The sequence below is a fragment of the Littorina saxatilis genome, linkage group LG9, assembly GCF_037325665.1.
Source record: "Littorina saxatilis isolate snail1 linkage group LG9, US_GU_Lsax_2.0, whole genome shotgun sequence".
Classification (NCBI taxonomy): domain Eukaryota; kingdom Metazoa; phylum Mollusca; class Gastropoda; order Littorinimorpha; family Littorinidae; genus Littorina; species Littorina saxatilis.
The window spans coordinates 27,723,319-27,749,717 of NC_090253.1; the positions used below are offsets into that span (position 1 = coordinate 27,723,319).

At 42.4% G+C, this 26,399-nt stretch overlaps 2 protein-coding genes across 2 annotated transcripts; both read right to left on the minus strand.

Annotated features, from left to right (window-relative positions):
* Nucleotides 1-1,085: 1,085 nt before the first annotated feature.
* LOC138975770 (2-(trimethylamino)ethylphosphonate dioxygenase-like) lies at nt 1,086-16,961 on the minus strand. The gene is made up of 6 exons (XM_070348523.1): nt 16,628-16,961; nt 14,374-14,434; nt 13,968-14,021; nt 12,052-12,120; nt 3,153-3,260; nt 1,086-2,836 (listed from the first exon to the last, which is right to left on the minus strand). The coding sequence occupies exons 1-6, from the start codon at nt 16,723-16,725 to the stop codon at nt 2,729-2,731; spliced, it is 498 nt and encodes a 165-aa protein (XP_070204624.1). The 5' UTR covers nt 16,726-16,961; the 3' UTR covers nt 1,086-2,728.
* Nucleotides 16,962-18,542: 1,581 nt separating this feature from the next.
* LOC138977168 (gamma-butyrobetaine dioxygenase-like) lies at nt 18,543-26,377 on the minus strand. Its single transcript, XM_070350077.1, has 4 exons — nt 26,256-26,377; nt 22,845-22,920; nt 21,692-21,739; nt 18,543-18,671 (listed from the first exon to the last, which is right to left on the minus strand). The coding sequence occupies exons 1-4, from the start codon at nt 26,357-26,359 to the stop codon at nt 18,543-18,545; spliced, it is 357 nt and encodes a 118-aa protein (XP_070206178.1). The 5' UTR covers nt 26,360-26,377.
* Nucleotides 26,378-26,399: the final 22 nt, after the last annotated feature.

Sequence of the window (26,399 nt, forward strand, 5' to 3'; positions counted from 1 at the left end):
TTAAGAGTTGCACTTCACACAAGATCATACTAATCGTCCTAAACAACTTTTCTTCTGAAGCACTATATACAGGGTTCGTACAGGTGCTTGAAATCCTTGAAAGCGCTTGAATTTGGAGGGGTCAGTTTCAAGGCCTTGAAAGGGCTTAAAAAACTGGCAAGATCCTTGAAAGTCCTTAAAAACTCTAATGCTGCAAACTGATCATACAACCACCCACAATAAACAATTGCAATGATTTGTTATTTGATAACCTCAAAGAAAAAGTTGAACAGTAACCTACAGTCCCTTTTGAGTCTGTCAGCTTTAAAACCATCGTCTGCTATGAATCTGTCGCCTTTGACAAAAAATGTGATCATTCGTTTTTGAACATCCAATGATTTAAATCGGTGTGCGGGAAGGGGGAATAATAACTAGCGAGTGTTTCATTGCGAGCTTTGAAGGTAAGAGGATGCTTGATTTTCTCTTCAGAAGGTCTTGAAAGTCCTTGAAAAGTCCTTGAATTTTAGAACAAAAGTACTGTACGAGCCCTGTATATAACTAATAACAGTTGCTTTGATTTTGTTTTATTTAATAAGAAAGTAGAAGTGCAATGCCAAGGCACTGCATACCCCCAGCGAAGGACATCGGCTCTCTCACACACACACACCAAAGTCACATACGCACACACTGATTCACTCGCTCACACAATTCTCATGCACACACTTTACGCAAATAAACAGACTGACACACGCACAACTTTGCGAACACGCACGCACATAGACTTGGAAACTACGAAAATTTGGTCTTGGGTGGCGTTTGCTCAAAAAACGAATAGTCGGGACACCCACCGTATTTAATTTAGTATGTTCCCAAAGTTTAGTGAACTTCTGTCCCCTACTGTAGCAAAAGTTGCTGAAAGCAATAAGTTCTGCAGCTTTGAACAATTTATAGGTAAAAACAAGCAGAAACGAACACAGGAATAATTTTCTTTTGCATATAAGTTTTCTTTTGTCATACATAAACAAACACTCGAACTTGAACAAAAGAAAACTTGATGAAAAGCAATGTTTTTGTTTTTTTATATGACTTAGAATATATAGCTTTAACAAAACAAGAAAAACACTGAACAATTCATATTTTTATCTGGAGAAGATAAAAAGATAATAATAATAATAATAATAATTAAACATTCTTTTATAGCGCTGTTCACCGGCACGGTGGCCTAGTGGTAAGGCGTCCGCCCTGTGATCGGGAGGTCGTGGGTTCGAACCCCGGCCGGGTCATACCTAAAATTGGCAATCTAGTGGCTGCTCCGCCTTGCGTCTGGCATTATGGGGTTAGTGCTAGGACTGGTTGGTCCGGTGTCAGAATAATGTGACTGGGTGAGACATGAAGCCTGTGCTTCGACTTCTGTCTTGTGTGTGGCGCACGTTATATGTCGAAGCAGCACCGCCCTGATATGGCCCTTCGTGGTCGGCTGGGCGTTAAGCAAACAAACAAACCGCCAAATGGCAGTCTCATGGCGCTTTACATTAGACATTAAAATTCAACATATTACATATAAAAAGTTTCCTCGTAAGAAATAACACAAGCATTAAAAACATTCATAGACAACGACCACTTATATAAGAAAGATAATCTAGAAAAATTGTTTTGAAAAGATGAAAAATACGTAAGATAAGTAATAGACACATAGCTACACATAAAAAGTCCGACAATAAAACAGAACTTGCGTACAGATCTAAAACAGAATGAAGATGTAACACAGACTGTAGGGCAACAAATTAAACAACTAACAACAGGCATACTGTATTATAATACTACATTAGGACTTTTAAACGTAGCGCCAAGTTTCGCAGGCGCGAAGCGCCAAGACTTCTAGGGGGGTTCGGGGGCATGCCCCCCCGGAAATTTGTTTTTTCAAGGGTGCAATTTGGTGCAATCTGGGGCTATCTGAGCCTTAAAATTGGATTCAAACATGGCCCCAAAACTATTTTACTATAACTTTGACTAGGGGAAAAAAAAAAAAAAAAAAATACGGAAAAAAAAAAAAAATACGGTTTATTCTTTTTAAATATACGGAGAATTTTCATGCCTGGTAGTACAATATATGACCTTACTGGGAGAATGCAAGTTTCCAGTACAAAGGACTTAACATTTCTTACATACTGCTTGACTAAAATCTTTACAAACATTGACGATATTCTATACAAGAAACACTTAACAAGGGTAAAAGGAGAAACAGAATCCGTTAGTCGCCTCTTACGACATGCTGGGGAGCATCGGGTAAATTCTTCCCCCTAACCCGCGGGGGGTTCGCCCACACACACCGATACATGTAAAAGTGCATACGCATTTGCAGATACATCTAATCATGTAACCACCACCACCATCCTTTGTAACATAATTACTGTTCACATCAAATACAATAAATACTCTTGTTACCCAGCGGAACCTCTTTGGTCAATCACGCGACAAATGTCGCCAGGGTATCCGTCACCATGGAATGTTTGAAGACGTCATGGTGACATCATATGTAAACTCTGTACTTTCGTGACTTGTGTCAGAAATAAAAATCACAGAAAGTCTTTCCTCAAGCAGAATAAATAAGATTCTTCGCCATTAAAAAATCGAGAGACTTCAATTCGAACAATCCCCACTATGACGTCAATGTAATGTAACACAGTGACGTGTAAAATGACGTCAGAGAGTGACGCAGAGAAGTGACGTCAGAGTGACGACATGAGGACTATTGGTAATCATAATCTCCAACGCGTTGAGCGATGCGTCCGTCCCCAACCAGGTTTGCCAGAGTCTGCATGCAACTCTTGAACTCCGACACATTCAGGTAACAGCCCTGCAAAATCAATCAATTAAACAATCAATCACGCGATCCACGATGTAACCAACCAACCAATAAACGAATTACTGAAATCAATCAACCAATCAATCAATCAATGATACAACTAACCACCCAACCAACCAATCAACCAACCAACCAATCAACCAACCAACCAATTACTGAAATCAATCAAACAATCTATCAATCAATCAACGATGCAACAAACCACCTAACCACCCCACCAACCAACCAATAAACGAATAACTGAAATCAATCAATCAATGAATACATTTTTCAACTAGCACAGGAAGGAGTTAAGGAAACAGCCTACCTGTAAATGCCTCTCCTGACCGCTGCGGTAAATGAATGCGACACGGCCGTGAGCCATCCGTCTGTTGTTGTATGACACCATGTCGCCAGGCTGCAGTCGGTACTTGAACTGAACGCACAAAAAAGCAAAGAACAAAATAACAAAGAGAAAAACTAGAAGAAAAGCTAAAAAGAGAGAAAAACTATAAAAAGAGAGAACAACAAAACAGAGAAATAAACTAAAAAGAGAAAAAAACTAAAAAGAAACAAGTCGCGTAAGGCGAAAATACAACATTTAGTCAAGTAGCTGTCGAACTCACAGAATGAAACTGAACGCAATGCAACGCAGCAAGACCGTATGCTCGTAGCATCGTCAGTCCACCGCTCACGGCAAAGGCAGTGAAATTGACAAGAAGAGCGGGGTAGTAGTTGCGCTAAGAAGGATAGCACGCTTTTCTGTACCTCTCTTCGTTTTAACTTTCTGAGCGTGTTTTTAATCCAAACATATCATATCTTTACATAATTATGACGAGCTTACCTGAGTAAGTGAAGTCTAATTGTGGTTTTATCGACCACAATGTAGAGAGGAAAGGGATTACGTGAGATAGAACGCGGGAATACGTCACTGTTTAACGACGTGTAAATGGTGCAGAAAAAAGAGAAAGAGAGAGGAAAGGGATAGGGAGGGAAAACGGTTATCAGTATAACTCTGAAGACAACTTAGGGCGAGGCACGTAATCCCTTTCCTCTCTACATTGTGGTCGATAAAACCACAATTAGACTTCACTTACTCAGGTAAGCTCGTCATAATTATGTAATTTTATCTCCCACAATTCCGAGAGGAATGGGTCACGTGAGACTTTAAAGTCTGCAACATTTACACCCTAGCACTGTCGATGAATTGAAATACATATAAACCTACCCCAATTCTTCATGACAGAACAGCCTGTCCAAAACTCCTCCCACTGTCCACTGGTTTCTTGTAAAAAGTTGTGAAGGTGTTAGCCCGACGCCAACCAACAGTCTTCAGAATGGTTGCCAGAGGAATTTTACTTGCAGCTTTACTAGATGCAGCGCCGGAATGAGTTGAATGCGGCGTAAATATTGTCATGTCAATACCCGCTTTTTGTAATCCAATCTTTGTCCATCGACGGATAGTATCTCTCGACACCGCTTTGTGAGGGGCTGTCCAACTGATAAAGAGTCTCGTTTCCGTTCCTCGAAATGCACGAGTTCTTTTGACATATTGTTTCAAATAATGTACAACACAAATTGCCAAATCAGACGAAAAAGCACAAAATACCACTTCATTCTGATGTTTGTTTGGGCCAGAAGTTTTGAGCAAATCCCCAAACCTACATCGTACATCTTCCTTTGTCCAACTCATGTTACGCAAGTCCATCAACCAAATCGCCTGTCCCCTTTGACTAGAGACCAACAAGCACAACAGCACAGTTTTAAGCGTCAATTGCGCCAGTGATAAAATTTTTGCCGGTGACCATTCTTTTAAAAAATTTAGCACTAGATTAGCGTCCCAGGTCACACAAGTACGGGGCAAAGCTGGCCGTCTGTTGAAAGCTCCTTTCAAAAACTTCTTCACCAGTGGATGACAACCCACTGAACAATTATCCTGAAGGGACAATGCGGAAACAGCGCTTCGTGCCATGTTCAAACTGCTGTATCCTTTGCCTTCTTGGAACAGTTTCGTTAAAAACCTTATCAACTCATGTGGAGAGGCACAAAAGGGATCTCTATCCCGTTCAAGGCAATGCTGAAGCCAGCGTTTGAAATATGACTCGTAGTTACGCTTCGTACCCTCTCTCCAGGCTGACATGATAATGTCTGTTGCTTCATCCTGAATTCCCTGTTTCTGGAGGGCTGTCCGGACAAGGAACATGCTACTAGTTTCATCTTCTTCAGTAGTGGATAGTGCTCCCCTGTCAGTGGATGACTGAGTAAGTTTTCTTTTCGGGGCAACATGACCGGCAGTTCTACTAGTAGACGCAACAGTTTCGTGAACCACACTTGCGTTGTCCATAATGGCACCACCAGCACACACGCCGCCTCTAAGACTTCTATCCTTTGGAGCACTCTTGCAATGAGACTGAAAGGCGGAAAACAGAACGCCTTGAACAATGACCAGTCTAAGGAAAATGCATCAATGGCAAATGCATCTGGGTCAGGTTTCCATGAAACATACTTTCTTAACTGTGCGTTAACACGAGAAGCAAATAAGTCCACATCACAGAGACCAAACCGATTGATGACTTCTGCAAACACTTGTGTGTCCAAATGCCATTCAATGTTGTGTCTATCTACACGGGATTCTGCATCTGCCTCTATATTTAGGCAACCCGGTAAGTGTGTTGCTGTTACACAATTACTATGTGATAAGCACCACAACCAAATGTCTCTGGCAATGTCGTTGCACAAAACTTTTGTGCTGCCCATGTTATTAATACAAGCAACAGTGGTGCTATTGTCTGTAAGTAACTGAATGTGACATAATCCCCTGCAAAGGGATTTCAAGGCAAAATAAGCTGCTTTAAGTTCCAAACAGTTAATATGTTCAAAAGCTTCTTCCTTGGTCCACATTCCACCCGTGGTGCTATCCTGACACTCCGCCCCCCACCCTATTTTCGAAGCATCTGATTTTACTATTACAGGGGAAGGATATTGCTTTACATTATCAATCCACCAGAGAAGGTCTGAACGAACTTGTTCTGAAACCACAAGTTCTGCATCAAAGTCACCTTTCCTAACAGCAAGGGCTTCATTTTTTGCGATCTCTAATCGTTTAAAAAAGAGAGGTGCAACCCAAACACCCGGTTGGGCAGCCACTAAATATCCGATAACTTCAGCCAACTGCCTAATTGTACATTTCTTTCTTCCAGCCAAATCAGCGCACTTAGTACGAATTTTATCAACTGTCCGGGGGGTCAGAGAAACTAACATGTTCTGAGAATCAAGCTGAAACCCTAAAAACTCAATGCATTGAGTAGGTGTAAATACTGACTTCACAGGATGCACAGTAAAGCCCAAATACTGCTGCCTGGCATTCTTCAAAAGTGTCTCCTTGCAAAAGGGTATCATCAATGTATATCAGAAGGGTATGGCCAGATAAACGTAAGTGGGCCAATACAGGCTTTAGTAGTTTCGTGAAAATGAGGGGAGAATCGCGATATCCCTGTGGAAGAGCCAGGAACTGAAAAGTTTTGCCATGAAACTGAAATATTTTCTGAACTTGTGAGCGATGCGTATGGAGAAATATGCATCTTTTAGATCAACTGAGGCAAAAAAGCAATCTTTTTTCATTAATGACACTGTGTTTTTTAATGTATCCATCTTGAAGTGAATCTTTTCAATTGTCTGATTCAAATTTTTTAGGTTTAAAATCACCCTTTGACTACCATCTTTTTTCTGACGCAAGAAAATACTGGATAAAAGTTGATCTGGCCGTTGATCCACCTCTTGAACAATCTGTTTCTCCACTAACTTCGCTACCTCATTAGCCACTAGCTCATCCTCGGAAGAAGAAAATCTAATTTCTTTCCTGTCTGGAATGTGTTCACCCGTGATCATAAATTCAATTTCAAGTCCTGCGACTTGCTGAAGGATCCATCTATCAGAGGTTAACTGTCTCCAACTATTCAAATGATCAGCAACTTTTCCACTATGAAAGTTCTCAGGAGTATTCACAAATTTGGAACTGACCTGTTCCCTAAAAATAGAAACCGCTGGTGCACAAATATCAGATTCTAATCCCGTTTTGTTTTCTTGGAGGGAATCCCGCTCTGTTGGGAGTGGAACTTGGGAGAGAATTTGTGTCCTGTCTGTCGGTTGGAGACACCTCTTCTCTGCTGGTACTGTTGTCTCTGCTGAAACTGTTGTCGAGGTCGCCCTTGGTAGAACTGACGACCTCTGGTGGCGTTTTTTGAAAGGGGCTGCGACAGTGTGGATGATAATTTCCTGTTCTTCACTGCATCGTCGACCCTTTTCGCTAGATCCTCCCCAAACAAAAACTCGTTAGACGTCAGTTTGAAATTAGCTGCGCATTGCATAAGGCCCTGCAGTCTTGGCTAAGTGTCGGCCTGAGTGCTTCGCGCCGCACTTTTGACAGGTCCTTGTGTGAAGCCATAAGAAGTCGAGCCGCATCGGCCAGTTTGCTAAAGCTGTCACGCTCACTCAACTTCCGACTTGCTGGTTTTTCTTTGAGGTCGGACATAAGCTGAGCGATAATTTTCAGCGTACAACCTACTTGTTCCTGAACAAAGGACAGGTTCGAGTCTCTTTTCTTTGCGAACTTGTCTAACAGTTTGCCATCTAATTCACGATTGAGAGTCGGCGTTCGAAGCGACGTGACATTTTTGGGCCGCGGATAGTTCTGAAGAGTGTCTCGCACACGTGCCCGATCTGATGGCAGAACTGAGAAGTCCTTCCTCAAAACGATCTGCCAAAGATGGATGAATCCCCTCGCCAACTGTATCCACTACTATTACTTACTTACTTAGGCCATTATGAACCCCCGGGGGAGCATGGGCCATCGACGACAATTCTCCATCCGACACGGTCCTGGGCTGCCCTTTCGATCTGGCTCCAGGTCTTCCCCTGCCTGTTGATCTCTGCTTCAGTGTCTCGTCTCCAGCTGTTGCGCGGCCGGCCTCTCTTCCTTTTCCCTTGTGGATTCCACTTCAGGGCTTGCCTCGTGATACTGGATGCTGGCTTTCTCAGGGTGTGCCCTATCCAGCCCCATTTCCTCCGGAGAATTTGCTGCGCCGCTGGTTTCTGGTCAGCTCTCTGCCAAAGGTCTTCATTTCGGATTCTGTCCGTCCATCTGATGTTTAGGATGCGCCTCAAGCAGGTGTTGACAAAGATTTGGATCTTTCCCAGCATGGTCTCTGTTGTCCTCCATGTCTCACACCCATAGAGAAGAACAGACTTGACATTTGAATTGAAGATCCGAAGCTTCGTCCTTTGGCTAATCTCCTTGGAACTCCAGATCTTCTTTAGCATGACAAAGGCTCCCCGTGCTTTCCCAATCCTTGCTTTGACGTCCCTGTCCGAGCCTCCTTGTCCGTCAATGATGCTCCCCAGGTAAACAAAGGACTCCACTTCCTTGATGGGCTCCCCATTGATCATCACCGGATTGTCGGCTGTGGTGTTGGTCTTAATCAATTCGGTTTTCCTCTTGTTGATCTTGAGTCCAACACCGGCTGATATTGTCTCCAGGTGAGTAGTCTTGTCTTGCATTTGGGCATGGTTGTGGGAAAGGAGGGCAAGATCATCCGCAAAGTCGAGGTCTTCCAGTTGATCGAAGAGTGTCCATTGTATCCCATTTCTCCTGCCTGCTGTTGTGGTCTTCATGATCCAGTCGATAGCCAGAAGAAATAGGAATGGTGACAGTATACATCCTTGTCGTACCCCCGTTTTCACCTCAAAACTGTCGGATAGCTGGCCAGCATGTGCGACTCTACACTTCATATCCTGGTAGGTGCCCCGGATGAGGGAGATGAATTTCTCTGGAATGCCGTAGTGCCGCATGAGTTTCCACAGTGACTCTCTGTCCACGCTGTCGAAGGCTTTCTCATAATCAATGAAGTTGATGTATAGAGGAGACTTCCACTCCAGCGACTGCTCCACTATGATGCGTAAACTGGCAATCTGGTCAGGACAGGATCTGTTCTTCCTGAAACCTGCCTGTTCATCCCTGAGCTTGGTGTCAACTGCCTCCTTCATTCTATCCAAAAGGATTCGGTTGAGAACCTTCCCTGGCACGGACAGCAGCATGATCCCTCGGTAGTTTCCACAGTCTCGAAGATCCCCTTTCTTTGGAATCTTGATGATGATGCCTTCTCTCCATTGAGGTGGCACCTCTTCCTCCTCCCAAATCTTGCCAAACAGACTGTGGAACAAACTAATAGATGTCTCCATGTCTGCTTTGATGGCTTCTGCCGGTATCTCATCTGGCCCCGACGCTTTTCCATTTTTTAGTGACATTATGGCTTTCTTGATTTCCTCCTTTGTGGGCTTGTCTGTGTTGATGGGCAGTTCTGTCTCTGCTGGTCTGATGTCCGGTGGTGCTGCAGGGGTGGGTCTGTTCAATAGCTCCTTGAAGTGTTCCGCCCATCGCTTCATCTGATCGTCTGTCGTTGTTATTGGATCCCCATTCTTGTCCCTCACTGGTTTGTCGGTCTGCTGAAATTTTCCTGCTAACTTCTTGGTCGTCATGTAGAGATCTTTCAGATTTCCCTGTCCTGCAGCTTCTTCTGCCTCCTTCGCCAGGTTGTCTATGTAGTCTTTCTTGTCCTTCTTTATTCCTTTCTTTACTTCTTTCTCCGCCGCTGTGTACTCTTTCTGTGCCTTTGCTTTGCCTGCTCTCGTTCTGCTCTCGTTCCTCGCCTTCTTCTTCTTCTTCCTATCTTCAATTTTCTGAATGGTGTCTGTAGAGATCCATTCCTTGTGCTGCGATTTTTTCTTGCCCACCACTTCCTCGCAGGTATCCTTCCACATCTTGCTGTAGTGTTCCCACTGGCTCTTTATGTCTGCCTCATCTTCTTCGATCATCCCTTGAAGTGGCTGGAATCTGTTGGTGAGGCTTATCTGGAATCTTGTGCGTACTTCTTCATCTCTTAGCATTCCCACGTTGAACTTAACCCTAGCGTTGTTTGAGTTGTGGTGTTTATCCACTACTATGCCTGCGTCAAAATCATTGTCCGAAGCAACATCCGTGTCTTCAGCCGAATCAAACTCATTTTCGAACTGCTCATGAGCAAATCTAACCGAAGCACCGTCTTCTCCATCCGCTTGCGACTCTTGCGCCGAACTGCTTTCGGTTCCATGCGATTCGGTTCCACGCGATGTTGAAGCAACAGGCGTCGCATTAAGCTTACCAACTTTCTCCAAATCAGATAGTCTGCCAGACAAGGCAGTCATTGTCTCCAAAATTTTGTCCATTTTCAGAGTAACTTCACAATCACGTGGGCCAGACGAGCTCTTCTCTATTGAAAGAGACTTATCAACTCCCGTCTTTTCTGACGGTATCACTTCAGAAGGTTGTGCTTTCGCCGGTTTCTTGTCAGTTTTCTTCCCGCCAGCAGCACATTCACCACCTCCCGAGTCCGCCATATTCCGAACAAAAACCACACGAAAAAGTTATATTGATTCCTGCGGACGAGCAAGCGTACCCGTTACAGTATGAAAACAATTTAAAATCCACTGCAAAGATTTTCAAATCTTCAATGAAGTAGTGCCCAGCCTTAGCACAGCGGACCTTCTGTGGCCCATAGTTCGCCTCAGGCGATAGTAATTGCTGTAATCGAGACAGCTGCTGAAAAAACAAAGAGGCTGCTTCAGCAAATCGTGACTGACTATGTCAGCAAATCGTGACTGACTGTGTCAGCAAACGTGTACTTCATTTCCGTAGCCAAAATAATATGTCATCCTACCAAAACAAGTCACAATTCCGACTGACCTTAGGTCACACGTGCAAAAACAAGTAACGATCCCAACTGACCCAAATATAGTAGGTCACACCTGCAAAAACAATGAACGCGCCGACTGACGCCTAACATTTCCATGTGTTAGCTTCGACGAATAAAATTCATACGCGAAACAACAAGTTCCCGGTTCAAAAAACCAACAAACACCGAAAACTCCAAACTGTTTCCTTACCTTGCAAGTTGACACAATGATAAACAATCAAAATAGTCAATACACTTCAACTAACCTACAACTAAAACTTGTACAGAGAAAGGTTAGAGGAAAATGAAAGCAAAGCAAGAGAGACAGTGCACCAACACGTCTTCACAGGACGGAAACCATTCGTTCAGTGACGTATTCCCGCGTTCTATCTCACGTGACCCATTCCTCTCGGAATTGTGGGAGATAAAAATATATATACTAGGGGAACACCCGGCTTCGCCGGGGTGAATCGCGAGACAGAGACAGAGACAGACAGCGTGGCGGCTCACCACAATCACCTTTGAAGGCGAAGTCCTGTCAAACGGGATTGAGTATTTAAGAGCTTATTTCTTAGCCCTATATTATCTGTTATGGCTTCTCAAATGCCAGAACATACAGACAGACAAAAGCCGCGAGACCCCATCACAAACAGAACTCTACAATCCACAGGTGTGCCCACACACACACACAAACACACACACACACATATATATCTATATCTATATCTATAAATATATAGAGATAGATGACAGTGTATTTTTCGCGTGGCTATAAATTGATTCGACCTTTTCACTTTTACAGTAAGGACAACTTACGGGTGCAATCGTGACATTCTAAAAAGAGTAACGTAGTAACGGGAATATGGATTGACGCCACACGAAGGAAGGGAGATAAACGCTGAAAACACTGGAGAAGATAAGGAAGAGTTACTGGGAATGGATCCAGAGAAAAACAGAGAAAAACCAAAATCGGTTCAGCGCTGCGCGCTGAGAGCACGTGTTAAAATATCTCATCGATGAGGTTGTGTCCGGGGTGTAGCTGAATACGGTCTCCAAATTTGAAAAAGATCCATCGCGGACACACACACACACACAGACAGACAGACAGACAGACACAAGTCGTATATATATATATATAGATATATATATATAGATATGTGTGTGTGTGTGTGGGTGTGTGTGTGTGTTTGTGTGGGTGGGTGTATGTATGTGTGTGCGTGCGTATGCGTGCGTGTGCGTGCGTGCATCAGTTTGTGTGCGTGCGTGTGTGTGTGTGTGTGTGTGTGTGAGAGTGTGTTCTTGTCTGTCTGTCTGTCTGTCTGTCCGTGTCTGTCTTTGCAGTGTACGTGTGTACGAGCACGTGTCCTCACAATGAGAAGACATACTCGTGTACCTGTTACACCGACAAACCCCCTCCCCCTACCCCCCTCCCCCTCCCTTCAGAACACTAGTAAACAATACCGTGTATGGCCAGTTGTTGGTGAGAGCGTAAAACTTTTTGTAGGCAGCATAAAAGGGCTCGATGAATTCCTGAAAAAGATCAGTCATCCGTGTCAGTTGGTGTATTTATCATGCCATCAGACAGCTCTTGGAACGGTCAGTACATTCTTCAAAAATATACATAGACACCTTTGTTACCCCGAGTTCATGTGAGGTGCATTTCACACACTTTGATTAGGCCAAACAATAATATATGTTGGTTTAGGGTAACCCGACCGACCCTATTTTTTTCCCGCCGACCCAAATACTTTTTTTTCATTTCTCAAAAAAAAAAATCGACCTACCGACTCTTTTTTGGTGTGGTCATGTTTCCCTAAGCCAACATATATTTTTGTTTGGCCTTAACTAACAAGTTGAATAAAATAAACATGTACTAAAAAAAGATAAGGAAAAAGAAAGGGACATTTTGCTTTGATAACATCATGTGTGACACGACGCAGTTTCTTTTTTTGCCCTTGTTTGTGTATCCTGTGTCCAAAACAATCTTTTTTGTTACATTTAGTCAAGTTATGACTAAATGTTTTAACATCGAGGGGGGAATCGAGACGAGGGTCGTGGTGTATGTGTGTGTGTGTGTGTGCGTGCGTGCGTGTAGAGCGATTCAGACCAAACTACTGGACCGATCTTTATGAAATTTGACATGAGAGTTCCTGGGTATGATATCCCCATACGTTTTTTTCATTTTTTTGATAAATGTCTTTGATGACGTCATATCCGGCTTTTCGTGAAAGTTGAGGCGGCACTGTCACGCCCTCATTTTTTAACCAAATTGGTTGAAATTTTGGTCAAGTAATGTTCGACGAAGCCCGGACTTCGGTATTGCATTTCAGCTTGGTGGCTTAAAATTTAATTAATGACTTTGGTCATTAAAAATCTGAAAATTGTAAAAAAAAAATTTTTTTTATAAAACTATCCAAATTTACGTTCATCTTATTCTCCATCATTTGCTGATTCCAAAAACATATAAATATGTTATATTTGGATTAAAAACAAGCTCTGAAAATTAAATATATAAAAATTATTATCAAAATTAAATTTTCGAAATCAATTTAAAAACACTTTCATCTTATTCCTTGTCGGTTCCTGATTCCAAAAACATATAGATATGATATGTTTGGATTCAAAACACGCTCAGAAAGTTAAAACGAAGAGAGGTACAGAAAAGCGTGCTATCCTTCTCAGCGCAACTACTACCCCGCTCTTCTTGTCAATTTCACTGCCTTCGCCATGAGCGGTGGACTGACGATGCTACGGTCTTGCTGAAACATTGCATTGCGTTCAGTTTCATTCTGTGAGTTCGACAGCTACTTGACTAAATGTTGTATTTTCGCCTTACGCGACTTGTTTGTTTGTTTGTTTGATTCTTTTTTGTGTCCAGCAAAATGTTCCCATCTCTGTCTGTTCCTCCTTGTGCCTGTTCTTCCATCCATGCATGAATGAATGGATGGGTGGATAGATGGATGGATGAATGAATACATGAATGAAAATCTGGCATTTATTCATTCATTGATGAGTGCTAACACTCCAAAAAAGTGATGAACCTGAAAGGTCAAGGTCCACGGCCAACGGCCCACTAGGTGGTCTGGGGCGTTAAGCTGAGGATTTTTTTTTTTAATATCTTCTAGGGTCAAAGAACAGCCTCTCCTGGTACCAAAATGTATATCAATAAATTAAAATAATATTACACATTTTGCCTCCACCAACCATCCAAACTAAACACACAACATAGTGTTTAACGTTTTACTTTAAGAAACCGGATTTTCCGGTTTTAACAGTTTTCAAAAACCGGATTTCCGGCGAGAACCGGAAAGGTGTTAGCCCTGATTGATTGATAAGCTTGCAGTGTAGAGACAGGTGCAGTACTGTGCTTTACTCACGTCGTTCACCTGCAGGGGGCCCAGGTGATGCGGCTGGTAACGCACTCCCGTCAGCTACAACCAGAACAGACAACAACAAAGGTGAACATCACATGATCTTTCTACAGATTTAACAACAATTCTTTTTCAGCATTCGACGGTTGTGTCTGTCACAGTCTGAAGTGGCAAGTTTGGTGCAGGGGTTCACCAGTTCCCCGCAGTTTGAACTTTCGACTGCAGAGTAGTGCTTTCGGGCCAAGTTATACTTTCTCAAACGATAAGCTAGTTTCATCCATTTTTTCAGTGTTCGTACAATGTACAACACACGCACACATGCGCACGCACGCACACGCACGCACATACACACACAAACATACACACACACACACACACACACACACACACGCACACATACTAGTGAACTCACATCTCCGTAGTCATTCAAAGTAAACATGGGCCTCTTGACTTTCATGTGGACTGGAAAGGCTCTGGAAAGCAACAGATCACAGTGAATATTTGCCTGAATGATTTAACGATCGCGAAGGGGATCTCTGTGTCCCTAGGAATGTGTGTATAGCTATAGATTTTTGTGTGAATATTATATACAAACCCTTTCATCTTGATGTCATTTGCTTGTGGCGTTTTTCTATTTTTTCCATAACTCTATTTGATGACGTCATTATATTTAGTCAAGTTTTGACTAAATATTTTAACATCGAGGGGGAATCGAAACGAGGGTCGTGGTGTATGTGCGTGTGTCTGTGTGTGTGTGTGTCTGTGAGTGTGTGTGTGTGTGTGTGTGTGTGTAGAGCGATTCAGACTAAACTACTGGACCGATCTTTATGAAATTTGACATGAGAGTTCCTGGGTATGAAATCCCCGAACGTTTTTTTCATTTTTTTGATAAATACCTTTGATGACGTCATATCCGGCTTTTCGTGAAAGTTGAGGCGGCACTGTCACGCCCTCATTTTTCAACCAAATTGGTTGAAATTTTGGTCAAGTAATCTTCGACGAAGCCCGGGGTTCGGTATTGCATTTCAGCTTGGTGGCTTAAAAATTAATTAATGACTTTGGTCATTAAAAATCGGAAAATTGTAAAAAAAAAAAAAAAATTTATAAAACGATCCAAATTTACGTTTATCTTATTCTCCATCATTTGCTGATTCCAAAAACATATAAATATGTTATATTCGGATTAAAAACAAGCTCTGAAAATTAAATATATAAAAATTATTATCAAAATTAAATTGTCGAAATCAATTTAAAAACACTTTCATCTTATTCCTTGTCGGTTCCTGATTCCAAAAACATATAGATATGATATGTTTGGATTAAAAACACGCTCAGAAAGTTAAAACAAAGAGAGGTACAGAAAAGCGTGCTATCCTTCTTAGCGCAACTACTACCCCGCTCTTCTTGTCAATTTCACTGCCTTTGCCATGAGCGGTGGACTGACGATGCTACGAGTATACGCTCTTGCTGAAAAATGGCAGCTACTTGACTAAATATTGTATTTTCGCCTTACGCGACTTGTTTTTATATTTCCGAAAAGTTAAGGCGGTACTGTGGCGACCTCATTGTTAAAGCTAATACTTATTTACTTTGACCAAGTAGTCTTTTTGGTCGGTGCGGACTATGGAATTGCATTGTAGCTTGGGACGTTATGAAATCAGTTAAAAAACTGTAATTGAAACTTATACCCAACATTACACCTTCGGTTATTTGCATCTATTCACACGAGCGATATTTAGTTTCTTTTGTTGAACCCAAACTATTATATTTGTTGTGTTTTTTGTTGAAAACTCATGAAGAATCTTTCCAATAGAAACCACGCTTGAACTGTCACTTTCAATTAATGTAAAACAAATGAACGGATTGTTATTAAGACTGTTACAAAATTCTTAATGATATTTGCATGTGCTTTTTCTTCTGCTTATTTTTTGATAACCTTATTTGTTGAAGACATTTTTGCCTTTTAAGAAAAGTTGAGCCGCCACTGTGGCGACCGCATTTTTAAGCTATTTTTCGAAATTGTAACAAGGTTGTCTTCCTTATATTTCAGTATGGTATCCACAAATTTGTTGATTAAACTATCACTCAAGGTTATGCCCGTTATTTTCTTCACAGAAACGAATCCGGTTTGAGCGTCACATCTAAAGTGGGCTAATTTTGCGAAATATGCCGAACAAATTTTTTTTAAACCACACTAATGGCCATGTGGTTTGTACATCCCCGCCTAAAGAGTGTTTTTTTTATTTTTATTATATAGTTTTTAAAATCGTTTTTAATTTTTTTTTTAAAGGATTGAATTTGTTAAAGCCAATGAGACCTCTTGTAGTGGATGGTGTCCAGAGTAGCGGGTACAGTGGCGGGGACTTTGAAGTGCGTGTGAGTGTGTGTGTGTGTGTGTGAGTGAGTGTGTGTGTGTGTGTGTGTGTGTGTGTCTGTGTGTGTGTGTGTGTGTGTGTGTGAGTGAGTGTGTGTGTGTGTGTGTGTGTGTGTGTCTGTGTGTGTGTGTCTGTGTGTGTGTGTGTGTGTGAGTGAGTGTGTGTGTGTGTCTGTGTGTGTGTGTCTGTGTGTGTGTGTGTGTGTCTGTGTGTGTGTGTATGTGTGTGCGTGTCTGTGTGTGTGTGTCTGTTTGTGTGTGTGTGTGTGTGTGTGTGTGTGTGTGTACAGACCTCTTGTAGTGGATGGTGTCAAGGGTAGCGGGGACGGTAGCGAGGACTTTGAAGTCTTCGGGGTGTTGTTTTCGGAAGGTCTCAGCGATGTGGAACATGTCAGAGAAAATGCTCTCCCCTCCTTCGATATCCTTGTCAAACCTGGGTAGAAAGAAAGGAAAGAAGAAATGAATGAATGACAGAAAGAAAGAACGTACGGAAGAAAAGAAAAAAAAATAACGAAAAGAAAGAATGAAGGAAGGAAGACAGAATAAAACAGAAGGATCGTTGGAGAAGAAAGAAAGAAATATAGGAATAGTAGACGAGGTTCAGATGAAATTTCAGCTCGTCAGTAGAGTAGCTAAGCTTCCTCTCTCCCTCCCCTCTCCCATACTCCCTCTCCCACCCCCCCTCCCCAACTAACTTGAGACGGAACAGGGCCTGCATGCCTGTGGAAGAAGAGTAGTACACGAGGTCTTGGTGTAGCTTCAGCTCGTCAGTAGAGTAGCCTCTCCCCCTTCCTCCACTATCTCTCTCTCTCTTCCCTCCCCCCCCCCCCCAACTCACTTCAGACAGAATAGGGCCTGCATGCTGGGGGGTGAAGAGTAGTAGACTAGATCCTGATGAAGTTTCAGCTCGTCAGTAGAGTTGCCTCTTTCTCGCCCTCCCTCCCTCTCTCCCCCTCTCTGACCCTCCTTCCGTCCCTCTCTCCGTCCCTTGCTCTTCCTCTCCCTCCCTCTTCTCCCTCTCTCTCTCCCCGGCACCCCAACTAACTTGAGACGGAACAGGGCCTGCATGTCTGGTGGCAAAGTAGTACACGGGGCCCTGGTGAAGCTTCAGCTCGTCAGTAGAGTAGCCTCTCTCTCTCCCTCCTTACGGCACCCCCTCTCTCTCTCTCTCTCTCCCCCCCCTTCCCCAACTCTCGTAAGACAGAACAGGACCTGGATACCCGGGGGAGAAGAGCAGTACACCAGATCTTGGTGTAGTTTCAGCTCGTAGTGGAGTAGCCTCTACCCCCTTCCCTCCCATATCTCTCTCTTCCCTCCCCCCCCCCCCCCCCACAACTCACTTGAGACAGAATAGGGCCTGAATGCCGGGGGGTGAAGAGCAGTAGACTAGATCCTGATGTAGTTTCTACTGGTCAGTAGAGTGGCCTCCCTTCTCTCCCCTCCCTCTCTCCTCTCCCCCTCTCTCTCTGTCTCCCCCCTCCCCACAACTCACTTGAGACAGAACAGGGCCTGCATGCCGGGGGGTGAAGAATAGTAGACTAGATCCTGGTGGAGTTTCAACTCGTCAGTAGAGTGGCCTCCCTTCTCTCCCCTCCCTCTCTCCTCTCCCCCTCTCTCTCTGTCTCCCCCCTCCCCACAAGTTACATTAACATCGTTGCACAAAGTGCACTGAGCTTTTCCCGGCAAGTTGATTTTAGCAAAAGCATCGCCAACTTTCAGTTTCACGTCTTGTGTCTTCTGGCCTTTCTCGTATTTCCAGCTCAATGATACAACTTCATCGAGCCAGTCGAATCTCCAGAGATTTTTCTTGTACTTCTGCTGGTCAATTTCCCGGGCTAGAACGGTTTCGTCTCGCTTTAGCTTCCTCATCATTTTGGCAGGTGGCTCGAAGCGATGTAAAAATGGCGCCGAATCATTCTCATACGGTATGCTTATACTGAATCCCCGATAGCTACGTTGAAACGGTGACTGTAGGAGACAAAGAGCGCGTTCCCATACGGATCGACCAGCAACAGTCTGACCGTTTTAGGAACCAACCGTTCAAGAATATTATGGAATGGAGCGTCGCGATCAGCGGACCGGCCGAAAAACTTGGGTCTATACCAAAATTTTCTCAGCGGATTTGCACGAATCTCAAGAATGATCCCTGGAGCCTAAAAATTCACGGAATTCCGTAAATTTACGGAAGAATCCCATGTCTGCACAACTCACTTGAGACAGAATAGGGCCTGCATGCCGGGGGGTGAAGAATAGTAGACTAGATCCTGGTGGAGTTTCAACTCGCCAGTAGAGTAGGCTGCGTTGATAGGGACGGGTCTGGACTTGACATCATCTACCTGCACAGGACAAGGGAGTCTTCACTGTGGCATGATACACTTTGTCTATCTTTGATAATGTAATTAATGATAAAAGCTGGACAGTTTTAAAGCTGAATAATCATGCTGTGCTCAAATGGCCTACCTTGTTAATGATCATTGCAAATATGGTGTATCCAATGTGTGAAATATCGTCAATCGTTATACTTTCTCGCGACATAAAACATAAAAGCACGTACGCACGCACGCACGCACGCACGCACACACGGCACGCACGCACGCACGCACATACAAACGTACGCAGTATGTGCCAACAATCGATGAAAACAATGCTACAGTCGACTCCGGATATTACGTCACCCCTCGGGGGATGTTTTTGAGCGACGTTATACGCGGTGACGCTGTATCCGGTTCATCGGTTATAACGTCACTTTTACGCGCGGGTGATGTTATATCCGGAGTCCAAGAGTTATGTCCCTTTCTAAAGTACTGACTGTTTTTAATAAAACTGTGCAGAAATGGAACGTGCAAACATTAGTGTTGTTTAAAAATCACAACAACATATTGTTGTAAGTTTTAAACTAACTTATTACAATAATCTTTAATTCACTTCCTCATATTTAGAATTGTGGACTATTCTCTTCTTTGAGTATTTCCAAAACCTGGCTGGATCATGAATACAAAATTGTATACACAAAATTTTCCCCGAATTTCGGCCATCGTATCAACGTACAGTATAATGAGTATTGTAGGCTATATGCTGATTCTGATACAGGTTGCTAGTGTTGGAGTGTCAAGCTCCGTCTGGTTCCATCGACAATCTCAGTCTTTAATTATAGTGTCCGACGTTATTAGCTTTAAGGACACACACACACACACACACATGGCTGTCGTTCATTCATATTCTGCTAGATCTTAACCTATCCTTGATGTCCGAAGAAATAACAAGTCGCGTAAGGCGAAAATACAACATTTAGTCAAGTAGCTGTCGAACTCACAGAATGAAACTGAACGCAATGCAACGCAGCAAGACCGTATACTCGTAGCATCGTCAGTCCACCGCTCACGGCATAGGCAGTGAAATTGACAAGAAGAGCGGGGTAGTAGTTGCGCTGGGAAGGATAGCACGCTTTTCTGTACCTCTCTTCGTTTTAACTTTCTGAGCGTGTTTTTAATCCAAACATATCATATCTATATGTTTTTGGAATCAGGAACCGACAAGGAATAAGATGAAAGTGTTTTTAAATTGATTTGGAAAATTTAATTTTGATAATAATTTTTATATATTTTATTTTCAGAGCTTGTTTTTAATCCGAATATAACATATTTATATGTTTTTGGAATCAGAAAATGATCGAAAATAAGATAAACGTAAATTGGGATCGTTTTATAAAAAAAATAATGTTTTTACAATTTTCAGATATTTAATTACCAAAGTCATTAATTAATTTTTAAGCCACCACGCTGAAATGCAATACCGAAGTCCAAGCTTCGTCGGAGATTACTTGACCAAAATTTCAACCAATTTGGTTGAAAAATGAGAGCGTGACAGTGCCGCCTCAACTTTCCACGAAAAGCCGGATATGACGTCATCAAAGACATTTATCAAAAAAATGAAAAAAATGTCTGAGGATATCATACCCAGGAACTCTCATGTCAAATTTCATAAAGATCGGTCCAGTAGTTTAGTCTGAATCGCTCTACACACACACACAGACAGACACACACACACACACACATACACCACGACCCTCGTCTCGATTCCCCCCTCTACGTTAAAACATTTAGTCAAAACTTGACTAAATGTAAAAATGACGAGAACTTCATGGGTCCTTATACGTAATTACTGTCTATTTGACTTATATTATTATTATTAACGAAGAAGTTTCTCGTCAACAGCAAAGTGGCTGCCCACCTTTACGCACAATCGTTCTGGTAGTAACAACTTTGGGTTCATAGTAATAAGTTACCCCCTTTTCCCCATCCACCGTCTCCACCACATCTAGTGAACGGGACGTTATGCTCGTTAGACTACTACTGTACTAATTATTATCATTATAACGTCACTTGATATAACGTCCATGGCTTTCCAAGAAGAGTCATAATAGTGCTTTAAGAGTGCAGTATCACTTTTCTCCATTTGTCGGTTCACTGCACTTAGTGTTTACCTTTACAATTTAGCCTGAGCGACCTACTCAGCCTGTCGACAACGCCCAGTTGAAAGTGAAGCTCAGCCTCCTCGTCGTGGGCAGTTGTAATCAGTATTCTACGGACCAAAAAACAAACAAACGTCGTAGTCTGTTCTCATCCTCTCGACCTTCTCATACCGTCATTTCAATAATCGAGGTTTTTTTTATATGCGTGATTGAAGGACAGAAGTAGACAGATCCATTCGCACGCGCTCGCGCAGGAGTAACCATGTATGCTCGATATGAAACTTTAAAAAAAAAAACTATTTCAATTAAAAACCAAGACAGGAACTCACAAAACGAATGATATGCAACATTTTTCTTTTAATGAAAAATCTAGAACACTGAGGAACCTAAGTAAGGAACTCACAAAGCGAAATGAAATGAAACATTTTTCATTACTGACTAAAAACATAGAACAGGAACTCACAAAACGAAATGAAATGAAATAAAACATTTTTCTTTTGATTAAAAACCTCGAACAGGAACTCACAAAACGCATGCAGCAAAAATAATTATGCCTTGAACCTAGTTTCCTTGGGCCTCTAACAACGGGAAAACGGAACAACTTGAATACCGTTAATACACAAAACTTGTGACACGTGTAGGGGAAATGAACATGCCTTGACAGTCGTTCACTATGCAAACTGCTGCATATGGGGATTGATATGACGTTATAACCGACATGGATGAGTGACGTTATAACTGGGTGACGTTATATCCGGTGACGTTATATCCGAGGTTAAAATAGTCTTGGAAAGAAGGAATTGAGCCGGGACCGGTGTTTGGGTGACGATATAACGGGGTGACGTTATATCCGGCGACGTTATAAACGAAGTAGACTGTACTTACAAATCCATAGATTGTTGGAATCACGCTCCTTGATATCCTCTCGCACACCTGAAAGATAGTTAAAAATGTATGGACTGACCCTCTGAATTTGCATAACTTGCTCTTGTTAGTGTAAAAACTGATTTGAGTTTTCATTCAAGTAAAGGAGTGAACTGTACAGATGCATTTCATCGACATTTTTTTTCATTTTTCATTTTTCATTACTTTATTGTCCCATCGCTGGGAAATTCGGGTCGCTTCCTCCCAGTGGAAAGCTAGCAGCAACGGAGTCGCGCTACCCAGGTGTCTGCGTGTTTAGGTGTATTCAGCCACCTGCACTTATGGCAGAATGACCAAGATCTTTAACGTGCCATTGTGGTGACACGGGGGTGGGAGATGGATACCGTCTCTGGGTCTGCACATAAAGTTGACCCGTGTCCGTCCCGGCCCGGATTCGAACCAGCGACCTCTCGATCACAAGTCCAGTGCTCTACCACCTGAGCTACCCGGGCCCCCTGGGAACTAGAAGGAAAACATCGGTATAGTCTGTCCGGACGGCTAGCAGAGGACGTTTTAAATTGTTTAAAAAACATCTGGACAACTTTTGTATAGTGATCAAGAAGAAAAGCTGTTTAGAACGATTAGTACTATCTTCTGTTAAAATCACGTTACTGATAGGGATGGAAATTTACCCGGCTTTGGTCATATCACTCAACAATTTACGAGGATAGAGCCAAAACGATTAGGGATAGCACTAAACCCTTTTGAAACAAGATAGTACTAGTCGTCTGGACCATATTTTATTCTTAAGCACTGTATGAAAGTTGCTTTGATTTTTGTTAAATAATTTTAAACGTCCTCTGCAAGCCGTCCGGGTAGACGATACATACAGCCATTTTGACAAAGGAAGGGAGACGACCAGGTCGATCCTACGTATGCATGTTCTGCTAAGGGAGACAACCATGCCCGCCATTTTTCTCAATCCACTGACCAAATTCATGAATTGGTTTTACTTTTGGAGCTCAATCCGTCAATTGGTTTTAACAAGAAATATTCGTTGCCTTGATAACAGTAACTTGCATCACACATAAGTCAAAAATGCGTCTGGATTGTGCGCTCTCAATTTACAACGCTAGTTCAACATTACCCTGTAGTGATGTATAGTATTGTTTACCTTTCGCCCCATTCCGAGCTCAAGGGGAAGTCCTTCCACGATGCAAATCCCGCGTTGGTTCAAAATTGTCACCCAACTAGAAGAAACAACAAGTCGCGTAAGGCGAAATTAATACATTTAGTCAAGCTGTGGAACTCACAGAATGAAATTGAACGTAAGTCCGCCGCCACTGCAAATGGCAGTGAAAGTGACGAGCCTGTTTGGCGCGGTAGCGGTTGCGCTGTGCTTCATAGCACGCTTTACTGTACCTCTCTTCGTTTGAACTTTCTGAGCGTGTTTTTAATCCAAACATAATCATATCTATATGTTTTTGGAATCAGGAACCAACAAGGAATAAGATAAAAGTGTTTTTAAATTGATTTCGAAAATTTAATTTTGATCATAATTTTTAATTTTTTTAATTTTCAGAGCTTGTTTTTAATCCAAATATAACATATGTATATGTTTTTGGAATCAGAACATGATGAAGAATAAGATGAACGTAGATTTGGATCGTTTTATAAACAATTTTTTTTTTTACAATTTTCAGATTTTTAATGACCAAAGTCATTAATTAATTTTTAAGCCACCAAGCTGAAATGCAATACCGAAGTCCGGCCTTCGTCGAAGATTGCTTTGCCAAAATTTCAATCAATTTGATGGAAAAATGAGGGTGTGACAGTGCCGCCTCAACTTTTACAAAAAGCCAGATATGACGTCATCAAAGACATTTATCGAAAAAAAGAAAAAAGACATCCGGGGATATCATACCCAGGAACTCTCATGGCAATTTTCATAAAGATCGGTCAAGTAGTTTACTCTGAATTGCTCTACACACACACACACACACACAGACACACATACACCACGGCCCTCGTCTCGATTCCCCCTCTATGTTAAAACATTTAGTCAAAACTTGACTAAATGTAAAAAAACAAAACATAATATTCAAATAAAAGAATAAACAAGTCGCGTAAGGCGAAATTACTACATTTAGTCAAGCTGTGGAACTTACAGAATGAAACTGAACGTAGTCCGCCGCTAGTGCAAAAGGCAGTGAAAGTGACGAGCCTGTTTGGCGCGGCAGCGGTTGCGCTGTGCTTCATAGCACGCTTTACTGTACCTCTCTTCGTTTTAACTTTCTGAGCGTGTTTTTAATCCAAACATATCATATCTATATGTTTTTGGAATCAGGAACCGACAAGGAATAAGATGAAATAGTTTTTAAATCGATTTCGGAAATTTTATTTTGATCATAATTTTTATATTCTTAATTTTCAGAGATTGTGTTTAATCCAAATATAACATATGTATATGTTTTTGGAATCAGAAAATGACGAAGAATAAGATGAAATTGTTTTTGGATCGTTTAATAAAAAAATAATTTTAATTACAAGTTTCCGATTTTTAATGACCAAACTCACTCATTAGTTGTTAAGCCACCAAGCTGAAATGCAATACCAAACCCCGGCCTTCGTCGAAGATTGCTTTGCCAAAATTTCAATCAATTTAATTGAAAAATGAGGGTGTGACAGTGCCGCCTCAACTTTTACAAAAAGCCGGATATGACGTCATCAAAGGTATTTATCGAAAAAATGAAAAAAACGTCCGGGGATATCATACCCAGGAACTCTCATGTCAAATTTCATAAAGATCGGCCCAGTAGTTTAGTCTGAATCGCTCTACACACACACACACACACACACACACACACACACACACACACACACACACACACACACACACACCACGACCCTCGTCTCGATTCCCCCCTCTATGTTAAAACATTTAGTCAAGTTGACTAAATGTAAAAACGCTCGCGCTGGACCCGAGTACTCTTCAGACTGGCTCGCTCAATAAATATAAATGTTTGGAATGTCTGTGGTGTGAATGTTGGTTTCTGACCAGAAATGCAGATCTATCTCTGGCCGATTCATAGATTCAACCTACAAACTGCGACCTCATCTGTGATCAGATATGTTTCGACAAGCATTAAACCACGGACCTACATGTAGGTCCGTGATTAAACGGATGAAATTAACCACATGCAGTTTATTCTTCAGAAAAATGCAGCGATACGTACCCCCCAAAAATGGGTTGGGTTCGGTGATTTGTACATAAACGTCTTTGCGTGTAACTTTGTCATGACGTATTTTTGTGTGACGCGTTCGGCTGTTCTATCAGGTCAATGGCTGCGTGTTGCCCCACCGGTGTGAACTCCTCCTACGGCCAAGTCGTTTTTGTGGTTTATTTCGCATTTAGGTCCCAGGTAACATTATGAAGTTTTAATACGATCAATCGGACCTATTATCAAGTTAGTGTATCAACTTTTGAACGAACTGCGCCCAGTAGTTTCCCAGCAATAAGCTGTTAAGTGGAGAAAGACAGACAGACAGACAGACAGACACACAATTAAAGTCTGCTGAGCCCTAGTACTAGCGTACTCGGGGATAACATGTCCTTGTAAAGTCTGCAAAATCGAGTTTTGTAAGTTTTACATTAAGGGTAAAAAAAAGTTCTGGCGGCGGAAGGACAAAATAAGGTCGTTCGGGGAATCGGAAACTTTGATTTTTGTTCTAGGCTTAAATGATGTTGATTATGAGGGTAATGATAAGGAAGATAGAAGGAGAGATGGAGGTCGCTGCTGGTACTGGTGATTTTGTTTGTTTGTTTGTTAGTTTGCTTAACGCCCAGCCGACCACGAAGGGCCATATCAGGGCGGTGCTGCTTTGACATATAACGTGCGCCACACACAAGACAGAAGTCGCAGCACAGGCTTCATGTCTCACCCAGTCACATTATTCTGACACCGGACCAACCAGTGGTGCTGGTGATGATATTAAGGGTTTTGATGGCGGAAACAATGATGACGATGATGATGATGATGATGATGATGATGATGATGATGATGATGATGGCGACAACAATGACAATGACGATAACAATGACGACGACGACGACGATGATGGTGGTGTTGGTGGTGATGGGGAGGGGATGATGACGATGATGATGATGATGATGATGATGATGGCGACAACAATGACAATGACGACGACGATGATGATGATGACGACGACGACGACGACGATGATGATGATGAATGATGGTGGTGGTGATGGGGAGGGGGATGATGATGATGATGATGATGATGATAATGATGATGGCGACAACAATTACAATTATGATGACGACGGTGGTGTTGGTGGTGATGGGGGGGGGATGATGATGATGATGGCGACAACAATTACGATGATGACGACGATGATGATGATGATGGCGACGACAATGACGATGACGACGACGACGATGATGATGATGGAGGTCGCTGTTTCTGCTGGCGCTTATGCCGATGTCAAGGAGGTGTTGATTGTGATGATGGCGACGACAGTAACGACGATGACGACAACGATGACGTCATTATCCGACTCTTACCGTAGGACTCCCTGGTCGCTTTCCATCACTTCCTCAAACGTCACGCGGGGTATCGTCGTCTGCAAAGCAACATATGTGTGTCCAGCAGTGATTGCTTTCTTCATATATATCTATGGTTCTTAGCTAATGGTGACAATAGGGGAG